This window comes from Rhipicephalus sanguineus, chromosome 9, assembly GCF_013339695.2.
Source record: "Rhipicephalus sanguineus isolate Rsan-2018 chromosome 9, BIME_Rsan_1.4, whole genome shotgun sequence".
Classification (NCBI taxonomy): domain Eukaryota; kingdom Metazoa; phylum Arthropoda; class Arachnida; order Ixodida; family Ixodidae; genus Rhipicephalus; species Rhipicephalus sanguineus.
In genome coordinates, this window is record NC_051184.2 from 14,670,767 (window position 1) to 14,689,750 (window position 18,984).

Sequence of the window (18,984 nt, forward strand, 5' to 3'; positions counted from 1 at the left end):
ACTTTCGATAATTCAGCATTTAGTTCACTTGGACAGTTATTCTGGTCCTATAAGATTCGTATTACAAAGTTTTGCTGCATAGGTAACTAAGCCCAGTGTGTGCTGTTATGCCTACTATATTACAGCTAGGGCTCCGTGTTTTCAAGGTTATTTTTTTTTTAATTTGGAGGGTGTTTTTTAGAGTTTCTTTTCTGCCGAAAATTTGGCGTTTATCGTAGTTTGTTTTTCATAAATACCAAATTCTCCGAAATTCGGAGTTTATTTTTGCATTATTCTCCATACTCCAATATCTCAGATCAAATGATACTATCTGAACTCGAAAACATCAGAACACACGAAGCGTATTTTAGTTTTCTGGAAGGTTTGAACGCACAAACACATATATGCCCACAAGCACAAATACTTGAACACAGAACACCCACGTTTCTGCGTATTACAACCGCAAGCATAATTTATGAGGCCCATATATTCGATGTCTTCTGGCGCACCCCATGCTCTCCCGGGGCCCTATGTGACGTCTCTCGCTCCGTGCGCGACAAGCGCTTTGTTAAATGTGTGATGAGTTCGTTCCAAGAGATACTACTGGCTTGAAGTAAAGTTTATATTAGCCAATCCGGCCGATGTATCAATGACCGCTGAGAACTAACATGCCCTTTTGATAAAGAACGGAGCAGGGTCATATGGGCCGTTAAAACCCGAGTTTATCGAATAAATTTGATTTGTCAAAAATTTTACTGGCGAGTGTTTATTCGATTTTTTCGGATTTATCCATCACAGAGCCCTAATTATAGCTGACAAAGCATTCTACATACCGTAAAAACCAGAATATAGGTCGAATTTTTTTTAGAAAACAGCTCTAAAAAGTCGAACCCCATCTTATATACCGGTCATTGACAGAAAAACTTCACAAGTCTGGCCACTATGGGCAACTGAAGTCAACCGCCTCCATCACCATCGCAATCATTGGCGTTGCTTTATTTACTACCAGCCTTGTGCCGAGGGCGATCTCGTCTTGCGCTTTTGGTGTCGTCTTGTGAATCTATTTGGGCTCCGAGGTACTTTTTTTCTTGTTCTCGACTGGTCCGATGACAGTTCACTGTAGCGTTCAAGAAAGCAGCGATCAGAGTTTGCGAAGGCACGAAGAAATCTGGTCTGAAGTGTGTGAAAGGTGTGTTGGGATGCTAGCGCACGTGAACACGAGCAGGAGCCATGAGTCACAAACAATAACCGAAAGTTTATCTTTGCACGGGTGTTCTCGCTGCTCCAATCTCACCGGATACTATTTGTTTGTTGCTTCCTGCGATGCCGGCAGCTCTGGTTACGGCGGCACATATGGCTATGATCAGCAGGCCGATTGAGTGCACCACAGCAGCATTGACCGCTAGCGGAAGCTGGAGAATCACAAACACGCAGCGATCAGAAGAGAACTGTTTTAGTGCCAGACCACAGCGCATGTAGAGCTGGAGACGAAGGCTGCACAATTTAACTGAGAGCCGCGCTCGTGTCGTGATTGCTATCGGGGACCTCAAAGTGCATCCAAATTAGTGCTGTCAAGACAGTCATGACGTTTTACGAGAATAATGCTTGAGCCCATCTTTTGGCTTTCTGCCATATGGAACTTACGTGTAAATAAATGGCATTTTCCCTGTGCACTGTTTGAAATTGCGTCTGTTTCACGGTAAAAACACCTTCTTATAGTTTGGCCGTTCCATGTACTTTTTTTTTCCATTTTCAGTAGTTAGACGGGGGTTCGACCTATATTCCGGTTTTTACGGTAAGCCCATGTCTTCTTTTCTGGCTTGATGGGACAGCTTTTTTTTCAGCAATCCCCTTCATGTAAAATACATACAAGATCAATTTGTAAACAAATTCCAAACAAATCTCAACACAATACTATAGAAAACTGAGAGAGCTTGTAGGAATTCGGACAATCCTTGGAGCACACCGAGCGTAAAGTGCTGCAAATGTGCGACGCAAAAGAGTGAAAACGACTAAACCGAGTTGTGGTCAGCGGTTGCTTGTCTTCTTTCCTTCCGTCCTTGTTTGTTGTGTGCATGCTGAAAAACTTTCCATAATGAAATCTCAATACTGCTCACCTAAGCCATCAATGCTGGCATGTACCATACTTACTTGATTCATACGTGAACCCAAATTTCACGAGTTCAATATAAAAACATACCTGAATGTACTGTTCCCAGAGATAAAAAAACTGACATACCACTATGTTGACGATTAGAAAAAAGAAAAAGACCAGTACAGTTCGCCTTCATAGAATGGGAAATTTATTCTCCTGGCAGTCGCTTTCCTTCTGCGATTGGTTGGCTTTAAGATCACTTCTGGATACATCTGGATTACTTGCCAGAACGTCCATTACCTTGACAAGCTTGGTCTATAAAGGGTCATTCCACGCCAAACGTCCCAGACATTGCGCTCGACCCTCTCCAATTCTATTGTAAAAAATTGTGGACAATCATATCAGTGCACTATTTGCCCTCGGAAAGTATTTTTTGGAAAAAAAATTTTTCTTGTTGTTACAGTGATTTGAATTTTGCCGTAGTGGGTGAAACATAGGTTGCGAAAAAATACTCTAAAAAATACAATACTTTACAGAACACCTTAAATATTTGCTGTTTACTTGAAAAGGAATGGCACTATCTTATTATCGCCCATTGACGACCACTACTTTGTCTGACGATGTGCTTTGTGGTGAAGCAGTGTTGCAATTCTGCGCCCATTTTGATGATTTTTTTTTATAAATTCTACGAATATTACGGACAAAATGGGACTATATCACACGGCTGGATAGTTGGCAGTAAGCGTGTCAAAAAAGTATTGAAGTCGATGACCGAGTAGTTTCGAAGTGGAAGGGGCGCTAACATTGAAAAATGTGTGAAATGCTCCACGTTCAGGCACATGTAGAGTGGTTATGCAGTCCAAGTATAAAAATGCACGCTTGGTCTCGTTGGGAAGAGTAAACAAAGGACATTTATTTGTGAAAGTTTCATTGGAGTGTTTTTTTTTTGGCGAGAAACAAAAATGTATGTTGAGCGTTCGTGGCGTGCCTGGGCGCGGACCCGTAAGTTTGCTTCACTGCACCGCCACTGTTCCTTGGGGCAACGGAAGTATGCAGCGCCCACGCGGGTGGCACGATCGTGTGCTGCTGTGAGTTTTCACGTTTCGACACGCATTCTTCGGCTTTCCGCAGTGTCGCCGACGAAGTGTCAGGGAAAACGAGTGATGGTTCGTTTAAAATATATTATATAATAAAAGTGGCTAACAGGCACCGGGAATACACTTATAATCCTTTTTTTATGGGCAGCTCGCTTGAACGTGACTCGTGCCATTCATGCCTCGGAGCGGAATGGTGCTACGTATTCTTACGCTCGGATCTTCGGCAGAGGTGAACGTGGGCGCTGCATACTTCCGTTGCCCCAAGGAACAGTGGCGGTGCAGTGAAGCGGACTTACGGGTCCGCGCCCAGGCACGCCACGAACGCTCAACATAAATTTTTGTTTCTCGCCAAAAAGAAAAAAAAAAAAACACTCCAATGAAACTTTCACAAATAAATGTCCTTTGTTTACTCTTCCCAACGAAACCAAGCGTGCATTTTTACTTGGACTGCATCACCACTCTACATGTGCCTGAACGTGGAGCATTTCACACATTTTTAAATGTTAGCGCCCCTTCCACTTCGAAACTACTCGGTCATCGACTTCAATACTTTTTTGACACGCTTACTGCCAACTATCCAGCCGCGTGATATAGTCCTATTTTGTCCGTAATATTCGTAGAATTTAAAAAAAAAAATCATCAAAATGGGCGCAGAATTGCAACACTGCTTCACCACAAAGCACATCGTGAGACAAAGTAGTGGTCGTCAATGGGCGATAATAAGATAGTGCCATTCCTTTTCAAGTAAACAGCAGATATTTAAGGTGTTCCGTAAAGTATTGTATTTTTTAGAGTATTTTTTCGCAACCTATGTTTCACCCACTACGGCAAAATTCAAATCACTGTAACAGACAAGAAAAATTTTTTTTCCAAAAAATACTTTCCGAGGGCAAATAGTGCACTGATATGAACGTCCACAATTTTTTACAATACAATTGGAGAGGGTCGAGCGCAATGTCTGGGACGTTTGGCGTGGAATGACCCTAAAGAGCTGCTTAAAAAGGCCTGCAAGCTGGTGTTCGAAGTCATAATATTTTTCCGTTTTTGACCCATAGAAACATTTCCTGGTTAACGAGCAGCTGGTGATCTCCTGCCTTTGTTTGTGCTAGTCACAGGGCTTGGGCATGCAAGAAAGATGCGCAGCAAGTACCTTCAACATGCAAAATAACTTTGGAAGACAGGCAGACTGGGCGAGACGGTAGGTTTCCATGATAAATATAAAACTGCGCTAAACACCTGGGACGAAAGAAAGAAGTGATCAGCGCTGTGCGTGTCACTTCTTTTTTTTGTCTGGACTGTTTCGCGCTGTTTCATATTTATTAGAAAATAACTCTCCTTTGACGAGAGCTTTTGCAGTGAAACTGGTGTATCACCATCTACACTTCGTGGGGGGCAGCTACAACACACGCAAGTACCAATCACGCATGAAATACAAACTCAAGAAAATGTTCTCTGCCACTAATATGTGATAGTGATGACACCGCATTTGACCCCTCTGATGGGAGGCTCTTGCCAAAGTCGTGAACATGGTTTCAGCTTCGTATTTGGTTCTAACGTGCAAGTAATTTTTGGACTCACTTTGTCATGCTCGAGTAAATACGCTAGCACTCACATTCATGCGACGGTCATGCTCCTGAGGGTCAAAGTCTCCCTCAATATCGGCATCTGCAATGCCGAGTTGGTCATTTCCGGTGACCTCTTTGAGCTTCTCAAGTTTCTCGAGGATTTCTTTCTTCTTCAACGCTTTTAGCCGATTGATCTCTTCCTTCTTTTGCTCTTTCTCCTGAAAACGCAGGAATGAAAGTGCCCATCATGTGCATGGCATGGCATCAACACCTTGACTAGTACAGCAGGCATGTTACAAGCCCCACTGAACCAATGTGCAGACGATGGCATCAGCGTGAAACAAAACTACATTTCATGAAGAAATACAGTTAAACCTCAATATGACAAAATTAGTGATATATAATCAAGTGTTTTACCTCCTTCCAGATGCTCTGAAGAATAGGGTAAGTTCTCAGCATGAAGGCAATTGGAACTAACAGGCACTTTAACTGCAAATGAAAGTTCCTTTAGCAAGTGTAAACCTACGAGTTTTAAATACCCAACCAGTTTTTTGGAGATGCTTGCAGTTAACCGCTGAAATGCTACTAACCCTATGAGATTATGTGGCTCTTCGGTGATAAAAATGACTTCTATTCAACAAGTGCATAATGGCAATGGAAATCCATCACACCACACCAAATCTTACTTGAATTTTCAGACATATGCACGCACAATGCTGCAAAACAGAAAATGTGGCTGCCATGAACAAACGTGCCACAATTTCGGTGGCTTTCTCTCATGCAATTTCATACTGAAGCTGTCTTGTTCTTGAGGTGTGGAATGTCCAAAGCATTCTGGAGCGATCACTGATGCACATGTAGATTTAAAAATGCAAAATGCCATTTGCACCATATTTACAACGTGATCAAATGTGTCTTCCTAATTGTGAATTTACAACAACTACAGTCGCCGACCGTTTATTCAGACTCGGCGGGAACCACCGAAAAGTACGAATAATCGGGAGTCCGAAAAAAAAGGATTTGCCAGAAAAAAGCACCTGTATTGACCCAGCAGCCGGAAAAAACTTGTCAATGCGCGTCTGTACACATGCACGCTTACACACGACCTAGTCTGCCTGTATTTCAGCCAATGTTTGGCCACTCCTGTGGGTCGGAATAGCCCTGCAACGGCCTACGCTAAATCCGCATTTGATGGCTGTGGTGTGGGAGGCGCATCATCGCGGCAGTCACTGTCCACATGCACTGGTTCGAGTAGCTGACGGATGATCTCATCGCGCAACTCGGCGAAAACTCCCAAGCAACTTCAGATTGAGGTCGGCCGCCTTCCACATGGCGAATAATCACTGCATTTTTCGCCATCGTCAGGGCCTTGTCGTTGCTGCATTTCTCTAGTTTCGACGGTGCACATGGAACAGGCGGTGTCGGAGCAATTTCAGCACATCAAGCCTCGCACGCCAAGCAACAAACAAGGGAGCGAGACACAAAACTCGGGACGTAGATCAGGCCTAGCCACACACACATCTGACAACGCAAACCCTCAAACACCAAAAGGGAACGACGTTGGGCTAGTTGATGTTGCAGCACTTGTGTTGGCGTACTCTCTTTGTACGAGTTAGGATCCGCATCGTACTCGTACGCGCTGTCATTAACCTCAAACGCCGCACCGAGCTGATTCCAATCTCGGATTGGCTTGGACTGCTGTTTGGCCGCAAAAGCCATTCAATGGATAGTTGACTGGCTAAAGCCAGAAGGCAACCGTTACGCTTAGCTAACAAACAGAGCCTTCGAGATCGGCAATTTCTGCGTGGATTTTGACAGAGGCACGATCTCCAGCTATCGCCAGTGCAGCATTTTAGTGCTGGCAACCTAGCAAAAATACTGTAAACATTACTGACAGCTTGTCGTGGCGTTCAATGTCGCACTCGATCAGCCAGCCGGAGTCCGAAAAATCGAACGGCGCACTGTGGGGCGTCCGAATTTTCGGTTGTGAGTTTACATTACCGTATTTATTCGAATATAAGGCAACGTTTTTTTCCGAAAACCGCGGCCTCAAAGTCTACCCCCGCCTTATATTCGAGGTAAACGTCAATCACTGCTTCACAGTCGGGAAAAGCACACTATTATTTTCTTTGCATGAAAATGTAAATAATTCCGAATACAGTAGAACCTCGTTGATACGTTCCCGCTTAGTACGATTTCCCGGCTCCAACGCTCGAAACCGTGGAAATTAAAAATAACCCAATACAGCTGTGTGTAATACGTTCCGGATAATACGTTCCCGGAAAATACGATTATTCGGCAGCAACGTTCAGCATCGTGGAAAACTGTGGTCGTATAATACGTTTTGTACTCGGAAACTCTCATTCAGGTGTGCAAAAAGGGCCCTCTCGTGTACTTGTGAAGCGCGAAGTGGCAGGCAGCCGCCGCGCGGCAACGGCAGCTTCTCCGCAGTGCCTTTCTCCGAATTGCTCGATCGTGCCCTCCGTGTCTTCTCCGAATTGCTCGATCACCGCTCTCTATCAACCACACACCAACTCGAAGGCAGGCGGCAACGCTGGCCATCAAAATTTTCAAACGGCTTGCCGCAGAAACGCACATGCCGCCGCCGCATCGACACCACTGCACAAGACGCCGCGACCCGTAACCATAGCAACGCCGCCATTGTGCCCAGTGAACATGGCCGATAATTTCCCCCACACTTTTCTTCCGGAGCGCATTCGTTTTGGTGTTGCTCCGCCCGGCGCAATTCCAGTCGGCGTATTTCTCTGGCTGGGCAATTCTGCCTACCAGCGGGTCGTCACAAGCTGCCAGAAAAGATTCGTTCTGGAAGATATCTGGGAGGTTTCTGGTTAACAGATGCCAAAACGAGACGATGCGCGCTCGCCGCCATCTTTGCGAGGACTTGACAGATCAATGTGCGGGCGCTTGGGGACTTCACCTTCGGTTGCCATTATGCCGGGCATTATCTTTTAAAGCCCATTCCGCCGTGCGAGATGGTGCGATTACGAGTGGCAGCGAACATAGCGCATGTCTCAAGTTAAGACAGAACGCAAACTGATCAGCGCAAGTGTGCGACGTAGTATGCGATAGCCACGAACAGCTGTCGCTTTCGGGGACGCTTATCACTTTCGTGATATTTCGCATATCGTGTTGCACCGCGGTTGTTATGTGCACCGCGAAGAGTTGAGCTTGTTAAGCCTTTAGCGGGGCGGATTTTTCTTCACGGACGGGGCAAGTCACGCGCAGGGTTGCCAATGGTGGCTACTTTTCGCCAAATTGGCGAATTTGAGAGGCCCGTGGCGACCTAAAATTATGAATGGCGACATGGCGAATTTTTGGCGATTTTCAACTTAGGTCTCCACTGAGTTATGCATCCTAAGCTCAGTGCCTTCCCAACGAATGAGCGGCACTATTCTCTGTATTTTTCTGGGTTTTGAGGTGCACATTGCGCGCCGTTCTGTATGTCCGTCCTGTAACTCGTGTGTATCTCCTCAATTCATCTAGATGCTTCTAACTCAATTCATCTAGATTCATCTAGATGCTTCAGAGCTTCGCTAAAGTTTCGTTCTGAAGGGGCTAGATGGCGGGTTGGTCGTGTGTTCCAGCCATTTGTTCCGCCAAAGCTCCAACTATTCTGAATAGCTTGGAGACCTATTCACCGCTGCACTATCCCCTAATCGAGCTCGTATAGCGAAGATGGGCGGATACGCGGGTGTTCGTGCAATAACAAATTATTTATTCGCGCATTTGCCACTGTTCTCGGTGGACGTGTGCAATGAAAACAATTGCTATATAACATTTTACAATGTCTACCTGTTCAATTATAACGCACTGGATTGACGCGGGTAGATATAAGTGATTATATATGAAAAGGACAGTGGCGTCCGGTATCACATTAGTTCGCACTGAAAGGCATAAGACTCACTTATGAATGATACCTGTAAGAATTCTGTCTTACTACTTTCAATAAACCTGTTAATAATTTTTTTCATATGAAGGGATGTAAAGCTGTCTACAAACAACGCCTTCGCGGCTTTCGCGTAAGGTTTACCACACTTTTACCTTTGAAACGAACGGACAGGGATGGAAGGATATCATGAGCGTTTTATCCTTTCATACTTGCGCCTCCGCGCACATCTTGCGGCTAGTCGGAGAACCAGGTGCACCAAGCACTCCCATGGTGAGGGGCGATGCGCCTGGCATTGAGAAATGTCAATATACTTTAAGGGCTTTGAATGGCACTGTATTCTACGGGGCTATACATCAGTGGAAATTCTTATTACTAGGATATACCGCACATATCTAGAATGGCGACTTTTTTGGCGAAATTCGTAACAAAATGGCGACTTTTGGCGACTTTCTGCTCGCCGTTTGGCGACATTTACTTGAAAGTCAGTGGCAACCCTGGTCACGCGTGACCCTGTGAACGTACATTACCGTATCCCAAATGCGTATGCTAGAGAATATCACTTCTGCTCTTCGGCGAACCTAGCCCCATATTTCCAAGCGGCAATGCAGAAAGAACCGACGCTCAAGCGGCGCAAAGTTTCGTCTGCTGACACGGCGGTAGCGTTTCTTTACGTTTACGCTGGTTATCACAGAGTTCGATTTTGCAATATTCGGGTTGTCTCGGGATTTCAATACACGTGACCACGACGTTATTTTCGGTCAGGACCGGAACTAGCTGACTGACCTCTGGCTGCCAGCGAGATGCCAGGAGTTCGAAAATCGAAGAGTCCCTCCATGTTTTTTGAGAAATAAATGTTTTTTGCCCTTGCACCTCAATATATATGGCCTTGTCAGCCTCAATTTTTACTGGATTCGGATCGTACGTTTTCCTGGATCGTACGTTTATTTTCCGAGTTTTTTTCGGAAACGTATTGTTGTATTCAGCATGTGCGTTATCATCTAGATAGCCCTAGGCATGCGCAGATGCACGCGCACGCGCCTTATCATGTCAGCTGATATCTGTGTATATTAACCATCACGGACTAAGAATAAACAGAGTTGTTTGAGGTACTGGGTCGGTGTAGTTACTTCGCGATCCCCCAGCTCTCCGACGTAGTTCGGCAGGGCATGGCGGCGGATACCACAGTTGGCGACGAGTGGTGAAGTGACCGAAAGCTGAAGCAATGAGCCTGCACCAACCGCCCAAGTTCCTGCCGACGCCCGGGAAGCCTACCCTTCCGTGCACGCAGTGGCACCGCCTTTTCAAGAATTATCTCCTGGCATTGGGGAGCGACAGGCACTCATCTGCTCACCGTAAAGCTTTGCTGTTGCACTGCTTGGGGGTGGAAGGCCAGCGATTGTACTACGCATTACCGCATACAGCGGGAAAAGAAGAAAGCGGCCCGAGCGACGAGTACGATGCAGCGGTGGCTACGTTGGACGCCTACTTTACTGCTATAACGAACATTGTCGTGGAACGGCACCGATTCGGACAGCGCACCCAACTGCCTGGGGAGACCGCAGCAGCATTCGTCACGGCACTGCGCGAGTTGGCATTGACCTGCAACTTCGGGGAGCAAACTGACGACTTCATTCGTGACCAGCTTGTAGCGAAAACGAGCAACCATGTTCTTCGGGAACGCCTACTTCTGGAAGGAACTTCGCTTACGCTTGAACGTGCGCTGACTATCTCGAACAACATTGAAGAAGCCACGAAATACTCACTTGAGCTACAGTCATCAGCTGCGAGCATCCAAAAGGTGGATAAAAAGCACGAATGCCGTCGTCACGGCATCTCGCAGATTCCAAAACATGCAAGGCGCGGGATAAAACATGCAGCAAATGCGGCAAACGGGGACATTTCCAGTGTGTATGTCGGAGCGGCATGCCAGACAAGTAGGCACTTGCTGTCCGAGAGGTCGATACCTGCAATATATCCGAAGACCTCAACGTGTTGCTTCTCGCCGGGCAGAAAAAAGCAGCAATACATGTGGACGCCCTCGTGCAGGACGTGCCCGTACGTCTCCTCGTAGACACAGGCTCTGCTGTCTCGATTCTGTCGGCCATCACGTATTCGAGGTTGGAATGCCCTCCGGTGCAGCCGACCTCAGCGGCACTGTACGATTTTTCTCGCCGCAGAATAAGCATTGAGGGGTGTTTCACGGCGCCAGTCTTCTTCCAAGGTCGGCACACCGAGATACTTTTCTACGTTGTCAAAGGCGGTACGGACATCCTCGGCATCGACGCTGTCGAAGCCCTGCGGCTGCACATCAATGGTATGTCACTTCAATGCACTAACATCACGCAAGCGCCACAAGGCCTTGATCCTGAACTTTTCTCCGAATTTTCAACCTTGTTCGATGGAAAGTTAGGGCTAGCAGCAAATTTCATTCATAAGGTCAAGATAAGACAAGGGGTCACGCCTGTCGCTGCTAAGTTACGCAGTTTGCCATTTTCAGTGCGAGACGCGGTGCGTGAAGAGCTGCAGCGCCTTGAGCAGAATGATGTGATAGAAAAGGTAGATGCCTCAGAATGGGTATCACCAATCGCTGTAGTGGCAAAGAAAAATGGCAAAATAAGGATTTGCGTCGACCTACGCAAACCGAACAAAGCGGTTGTCATTGACAAATTTCCGTTGCCTCACACGGAAGAACTGCTGCACAAACTTCACGGTGCAAAGTATTTTTCCAAGATCGATTTAGCAGCCGCATACCACCAAGTCGTGCTGAGTCCTGAAAGTAGAGAATTGACTACCTTCATAACCGATAGTGGATTGTACCGATTCAAACGCGTCTGCTTTGGCCTTGCATCGGCACCGTCTGCTTTTCAGAAAATGATGGTCACTATCCTGCAGAAGTGCAAAAATACTTTGTGCTACATAGATGACGTAATTGTGTTTGGTAGCACGCCTGAGGAGCATTTCAAGAACCTGAAGCAAGTGTTGCACTTGATTGCAAAGTCTGGATTGAAGCTGAATGACAAATGCATTTTCAATGTTCAAGAAATAGAATTCCTTGGGCACATGATAAGTCACCAGGGTATACGGCCGCTACAAAGCAACATTGACGCCATCAAGGCTGCACCAGCACCAACGGATATCAGTACACTGCGCTCATTCTTAGGAATGGTTGGCTATGACGCAAAGTTCGTACGTGACTATGCAGTGCTTGTTGAGCCTCTTTGCGAGCTCTTACGTAAAAATTCCACGTTCACTTGGAATCCTGCCAGACAAGCTTGTCTCGAGCAGCTGAAAAGTACCTTGTCCACAAGATGTTTACAGCTTTTTGACCCTGTGGGTGACATTATCGTTACCACAGACGCCTCATCCATCGGGCTAGGAGCAGTATTGCAACAGACAAGAAATGATGAGCTAGTAACGATTTCATTTGCTTCTCGCAGGCTTACTTCACAGGAACAGAAGTACTCCGTTGGGGAACTGGAAGCCCTTGCATGCTTGTGGGCACGCGAACACTGGAGAGTCTACCTTTGGGGCCGTCCATTCACTCTGCGCACCGACCACCAGGCTCTGACTACAGTGAAACCTTGTAAATACGTACCTGCCGGGAACGCGGCATAACTACGCACTAAACAGTAGTACGCGTTAACCACCAAGTACAAATTTGCCTCTCCTGGCGCACACCATTGCCGCCAACAAAGAAATAAATAGATTGCCACAGCAAATATCGCCTAAAGTACCCACCGCAAAGCCTTTTCTTTCTTTTTGCCAAAGTGAAGAAAAGATCCCGGCACTCTCGCACGACCGTCCGATAGCGCGCGGTGGCCGCCACGCCAAAGAGCATTTCGAAACTATTACACGGTCCGGGATACGCAGTGCCCGACATAGCGACAGAACGGACAGTGTCTGCATTCCGCGATACTGTGTATGCGTCTGTACCACGATCTGCTACAAAACGAAAACTGACACCCGGTACGGCCGCGTGGAGCCGATCGTCTCCTGGGTAGTTATGTGCAGCGCGTCGCCTGCTTGCTGTACAGTACGCGTGCTTTTAGTGTGATAGCGTCAATGCAGCGAGGTTTCGCGGCGTCCGCGACCCGCAACGCTCAACTCCGCAACAGCGATCTGCTTTCGTTTCTACAAAGCGGTGCGCGCTTGAACACAACCCCGCACGAGGCGGCAGGGACTAGCAGCCCAACGCGTTCAGGTTGTCGCCAAATAAAAGCGTGCAGTAGGCTTAGAGTAGCGTTGCACTGCACGCGTGCTCGAGCAGATAGTTGAAGATACTTATTGTGATAACGTTGTCGGCGCTAAGTCATGTTGGCGCGTTCGTCAGTGGCCGCCGCCTCGCCTTCGTTCTTTCCCGATGCGTACCTGCAAAGGCGTTGCCGCAATCGCGCGGAAGTCGGAATCGGCGATCGACCGATCTCCGCATTTCTCGAAAAGACGGAAAACCTTTGGCGGCCCATTGTGGCGTCGAGAATTTCAGCGGTGCAGTAAAATTTTATGGCACAAAAAGTTATCGCGGTACGCAGGGTACGCACTAACCGGTAGGCATAGGGCGAACCACTACGGCTTAAGCGGTCAGCGAATGCATTGGGCTCTATGGGACTCGGTCGGGGATTCGTCGCAACTACGCTTTCACCGTTAGTACGTTTAAAGCGGGTACGTATTAACGCGGTTTGACTGTACACTCCTAAGTACAAAGGCAGTAGGTCGCCGTCCGTTCTGAATAGCAAGGTGGCACGCAAGACTACTGGCATACAACTTCACAATTGAATTCCAAAAGGGTGACAAGAATACGGTTGCTGACGCTCTTTCAAGGATGCCTCTCCCAGTTCAGGTGGAGGAGGAAGAGACTGGGAAGACCGTTTGTGTGGTCTCACCATGCGTTACCCATGGGGAGTTTGTTGCTGAAACAATGCAAGACCAGCTGCTGCAACAGGTCATGAAGTGGGTGACTTCGACATGGCCTGCAGTGAAGACGTTGCCTGCCGATGCAGTGCCATTCTACAGGGTGCAGACTGAGCTCTCAGTCGTTGGAGACCTCCTACTTTGTGGAGACAAGTTCGTCGCACCTTCATCTCTCGTAGGACGGCTACTTGACGCAGCCCACGAGTCTCACCCAGGAATAACAAGGACAAAACAGCGACTACGTGAGCAATACTGGTGGCCTGCTATGTGCAAACAAGTAGAACAGTTGATTGCATCTTGTGGTGTATGCCAATCAGTTGACAAGTCTGCAAGACCAGTGACACCACCATTGCAGCCAGTTGCATTTCCGTCGGCACCATGGCAGAAGCTAGGAATTGATATTCTGGGTCCTTTTGCAAACGTGTCTGCAGATTGTCGTTTCGCGATTACGGCCGTTGATTACTTCAGCAAGTGGCCAGAGGTTTGCTTCGCTGCGAGAGTGACTGCTACAACAGTTATTTCCTTCCTACGAAGCATTTTTAGCAGGGAAGGATACCGAGGCGAGATTGTGAGTGACCATGGTCCTCAGTTTACAGCCTGCGAGTTCGACAGTTTTCTCAAGGAACGCAGCATCACCCATACGTATTCGGCAGTCTACCACCCGCAAGCGAACGGCCAGGTGGAAAGATTTAACCGGGTGCTCAAAGAGCACGTTCAGGTCTGCACGCGTGAATGTCGGTCTCTCAAGGAAGCCATCACCGAATATCTAGGAGTTTACCGTTTCGCGCCGCATGCCACTACAGGAGTGAAGCCTTCCGTTCTTCTGCACGGCCGTCATCCCAAAACTAAACTGGATCTAGTAGGAGCACCAGGTAAAGGTTTTTTCAAGACCCACATGCAGCAATGGAGGCCGTCCGCAGCAGGGTAAAGCAAAAGCAACAAGCAAGTAAGACCTACACCGACCGTCGACGAGCTGCAAAGCATTCTCCGTTAACAACAGGTCAACCAGTACGAATCAGGCTGCCAGATCATGTGCCTAAGGGTGCTGTGAGTTACTCAAGCCCATTCACAATCATTGACCAATGTGGCCAAGACACTTACAAACTAAGTGATGGTCGCACCTGGAATCGGAATCGGCTGGTACCCTGCCCTCGGCCTGCTACTCCTGTAGAATCTTCCTGTTGTGACTCGCCAAACGATTCCGATGATGCACCCCAACCGTCAAACCTTGGGGCCCCAGTTTCAAGGGACCTTCCAGAACTGAAGCGGTCAACGAGGCTAAGAAGACCACCGTCGTGGTTAAAAGACTATGAACGACATTGAGTGCTATGTAGTGTCTACTTATTGTTACTCTTTCTAAGTGATTGTTCAAGTTTTTGAGCGGAGGGAGAATGTTGTATTCAGCATGTGCGTTATCATCTAGATAGCCCTAGGCATGCGCAGATGCACGCGCACGCGCCTTATCATGTCAGCTGATATCTGTGTATATTAACCATCACGGACTAAGAATAAACAGAGTTGTTTGAGGTACTGGGTCGGTGTAGTTACTTTGCGATCCCCCGGCTCTCCGACGTAGTTCGGCAGGGCATGGCGGCGGATACCACAAGTATCAACGAGGTTCTACTGTATTTAACATTATAAGGTTATTACATGTTTGTGCTGCAACCAAATAGGTCACCGTCAGTGAGAACGGGGGAAGAAAGAAAACGATCTGACGGCAGTCGCCTTCGCAAAGGCAACGGCCAAGAATGTCGCGGGCTCCGAGATCAGCAACGGCGCGTCGCAGGAAGTCATAAAAAGTGTGGGGGTGCTATCAGCCCCTGTAACGTTGTCTGCGCCTCATGGCGCACGCGTGCCTCATGAATAGGCCGTCGAGGGCAGTGGCGCTGGGCTCACGAGCGTTGGGGTTTGCGCGTGAGCGACGGCCACGCCACCAGAGAGAAGCGAGCGAGGCCGCCGCGGCCGCCGCGGCCGCCGGGCGGGAAAAAGGAAGGTTCTTGGGATTTGGCGGCTTGCGTGGACGGACGGCTCCCGCGGTGAGCTAGTGGGTCCCGTGGGGGACGATAGCGCGGCTTGTCTCCCTTGCCCCCCCCCCCCATGTCGTGGTGAGTCGTGCGTCCTTGCGACGCCGCATTCGCGGTTATTGCTTGTCTTATGCTGTCTTATGTTATGGTGTATTTTATGTCTTATGTTGTCTTGAGTGTGTGTTATGTTATCCGGGTATTCATCGTCATTATATAAGTTTTGGCCTGTCACTAGTTTGTAATAGGATTCGGCCGGCGAGCTCGCCGTATGTAAAGAAATGTTTAATAAACGAGAAAGTGTTCATTGAACCTACCGCGTTGGTTCTCTTTCGTGTGTTCCGAGAGCGGCGATAACACCTCTCAGATCCCACAAAAGTCAAAAACAGCCAGCGAAAATCCAGTATGTTTCAATCCACAAGCCGAGTTTAAAACCACAGCCAGCTATTCGGCCACTTTTCCATGTGCGCTTGCATGCACTTGTCTTTTGTGTTCCCTCGCTGGTGTGCATGTAGCGGCAGCCTCCCGTGACCTTCGTTAAGTGTACTCTACCGTCGTTCGACGTGGCATTTGACTGGATTACCTACGGGAACATTTCCGTTGTGGCTAGTGATCATGGCAAGTCGTCGTTGTCATTAAGATGCGGCTTTCAAAAGAAAAGTGATCACCGATGCCGAAGCTTTGGGCAACTGCGCTGCTGGCCGGAAGTACGGCGTCCCAGAAAACAACGTGCGTCGTTGGAGAAAAGAGAAGGGGGCCCTCTTTGCCTGCACTGCGACACGCAAAGCTTTCCGAGGACCGCGCAAGGGTGTGTTTCCCGAAGTGGAGGCAAGTCTGACTGAATTCGTCAGACAAACCAGGAGCCGTGCCTTGACTGTGACAACGGAAATGCTACAGATGAAGGCCCGAGAGTTCGCAAAAGATCGCGGCATCTCCGGGTCGCAGTTCAAGGCCAGCCGAGGCTGGGTGCAGAAATACATGAGGAGAGCCGGGTTCTCACTTAGAAGGCGGACTTCTATAACGCAAGAGGTTCCCCGTGACTACGAAGAAAAGCTGATGTTTTTTCAGCGTTACGTCATCGGACTGCGAAGAGAGCGCAACTTCCTCCTTGGCCAGATCGAGAACGCGGACGAGACCCCGATATTTTTTGACATGCCGTCGGCGCAAACGGTACACACGAAAGGTGACCGCCAAGTGCACATACGTACCGCAGGGTGCGAAAAGGCGCGGATCACCGTTATGTTAGCGTGCACCGCCGACGGGCACAAGCTGCCGCCTTACGTGGTGCTGAAGAGGAAAACGATGCCTAAAAATGAAAATTTCCCTAAGGGTGTGCACATCCACTGCCAAGAAAAAGGCTGGATGACTGAGGCACTCGTCATCGACTGGATTAAAACTGTGTGGTGCCGGCGCCCCGGGGCACTGTTGGCTCGCCAATCGATGCTCGTCCTTGACGCTTTTCGAGGACATCTGACCGAGGGGTCAAGAAAAAGCTACAGGAAGAAGCCACCGATCTGGTTGTCATCCCCGGTGGCATGAGGAGCCAGCTGCAGCCATTGGACGTGTGTCTTAACAAGCCTTTTAAGGACCATGTAAGACGCCTCTACAACGAATGGATGGCCTCCGACAAAACGGCTTTGACACCGTCAGGCCGTTTAAAGCGTGCATCTCCGTCGGTAGTGGCTCGCTGGATAGCAGACGCTTGGGAAGCTATACCCGATGCTATGGTGGCCGCTTCTTTCAAGAAGTGCTGCATTTCCAACTCGCTGGGCGGCACTGACGACAGCGAAGTTTGGGAGTGCGCCAGCGACAAGGAAAGCAGTGATGCTTCAGATGATGACAGCTCGTGATTATGTGGTATCACGGCTGAATTTCGCGAACTTCAAAGGTGGGAATTTAAATAAAGTTTCTGGCGGGATCTCCCGCCTTATATTAGTGTGGAAACTTTTTTTTCCTTTTCTTCGGTCCTTCAACTCCCCCCTCGCCTTATAATCATGACCGCCTTATATTCGAATAAATACGGTACCTCAATGGGACGAGTGGCGGTGCCGCGAAGGTGTCCGAATAAACGAGCATGTCTGAATTTTCAGTGTCCGAATAAACGGTCGGCGACTGTATACAGTGAAACCTCGGTGATACGATCCAGCTCATACGAATTTCGGGGTGATACGAATTTTTCTTTGGTCCCGGCCGAGGCCCATTAGCTGCAATGTAATGGAATACAGTTGTAGCGAATCGATTTTCCCCCAGCGGCGTTTGATACGAACGTACGCTACCGCCCTGGTACGAAGAGCTGCTGTCCGCGCTGTCGCGGAAGACACGCCAAGCACGCGCGAGCGCGGGAACGCAAGCGTGGGCACGCGCGCTGCACCGCCTAATTTTCAGAACCACGGTGTAAGAAAAGCACTTTTCTTACGGTCAGAAAAACCTTCAGAGACGTGTCACGGCCTGCGAGATTTTGTGCGCGAATCTTTGAGGCTCTTATGTGCCTCCGTGTGCCCTCGTGTTTAGATCACAGAGGACATTAGCGCCATGCTTTTTTTTTCTAACGCGTCGATGCGGGCTGCTGTCGTTGTACTGTGTTTACACGTGCCTGGATCGTGCATCAAATATCCTATCAAAGGTGGACGAGGACCAAAAGAAGGCGGTCTTGGCGAAGGAGTCAGGCCTCACTGCGTGAACATGCACGACCGTTGACGTAGCATTTGTGCGGGCACGGCCGTAAACCTCCCACAAAACATCCCCAACACCTCCGCAATAACAAAATCATAACACAAGACCGTGGTTTTGTAATTTTATGGCCTTGATCAATCGCGTCAAAGCGCTTTTGTTACTTTCGCTGCAGTACTCCAGTGTCATGGAAAAAAGCATACTAAAATTTGGAAGGGGCTACTGATGTCGCGGGTGACAACGCACCTGGTTTATTAATTAAATACGCGCGTACGGGCCGTATATCTACGAGTGCTGGTGTGATGCCGACATCTAAAAACTTGACTGACAATCATTCAGGCTTCTTCCTGACGTTGCTGCAGCCCTAAAGAACAATAAATGGAAATGTACGCCAGCTTTCTTTTCTCGCATGCTAATTTTCGATGCTTTCTGGTGATACGAATTTCGGATGATACGAATATTTTTGGTGGTCCAGTGAGATTCGTATCACCGAGGTTTCACTGTAGATACAGAAGGTGCCTTATACACAAGAGTGATATAATACGATAACAGTGACAGTTTGGCAGTGTCATCAGTGTCAAAAAAGTAAAACAACAATGCAGGGCAATAAGAACTGCAATTCGGACTTGGGAGTTATTCACAGATTGTTGCGGTTGCACATTAGCAAAGGGACACATGATGCAGGAACTTGTACAGAATATACTACTGCGTACAATTTCATGTTGAAATTGTCAACAAC

At 48.1% G+C, this 18,984-nt stretch overlaps 1 protein-coding gene across 1 annotated transcript in view; it reads right to left on the minus strand.

Annotated features, from left to right (window-relative positions):
- Positions 1-18,984, minus strand: part of LOC119404639 (protein KRI1 homolog) — a 101,241-nt gene that overhangs the window by 52,298 nt on the left and 29,959 nt on the right. The window contains exon 10 of the mRNA XM_037671214.2: positions 4,784-4,954. Coding sequence (XP_037527142.1) covers positions 4,784-4,954 — 171 coding nt within the window. The remainder of the gene's footprint in view (positions 1-4,783; positions 4,955-18,984) is intronic.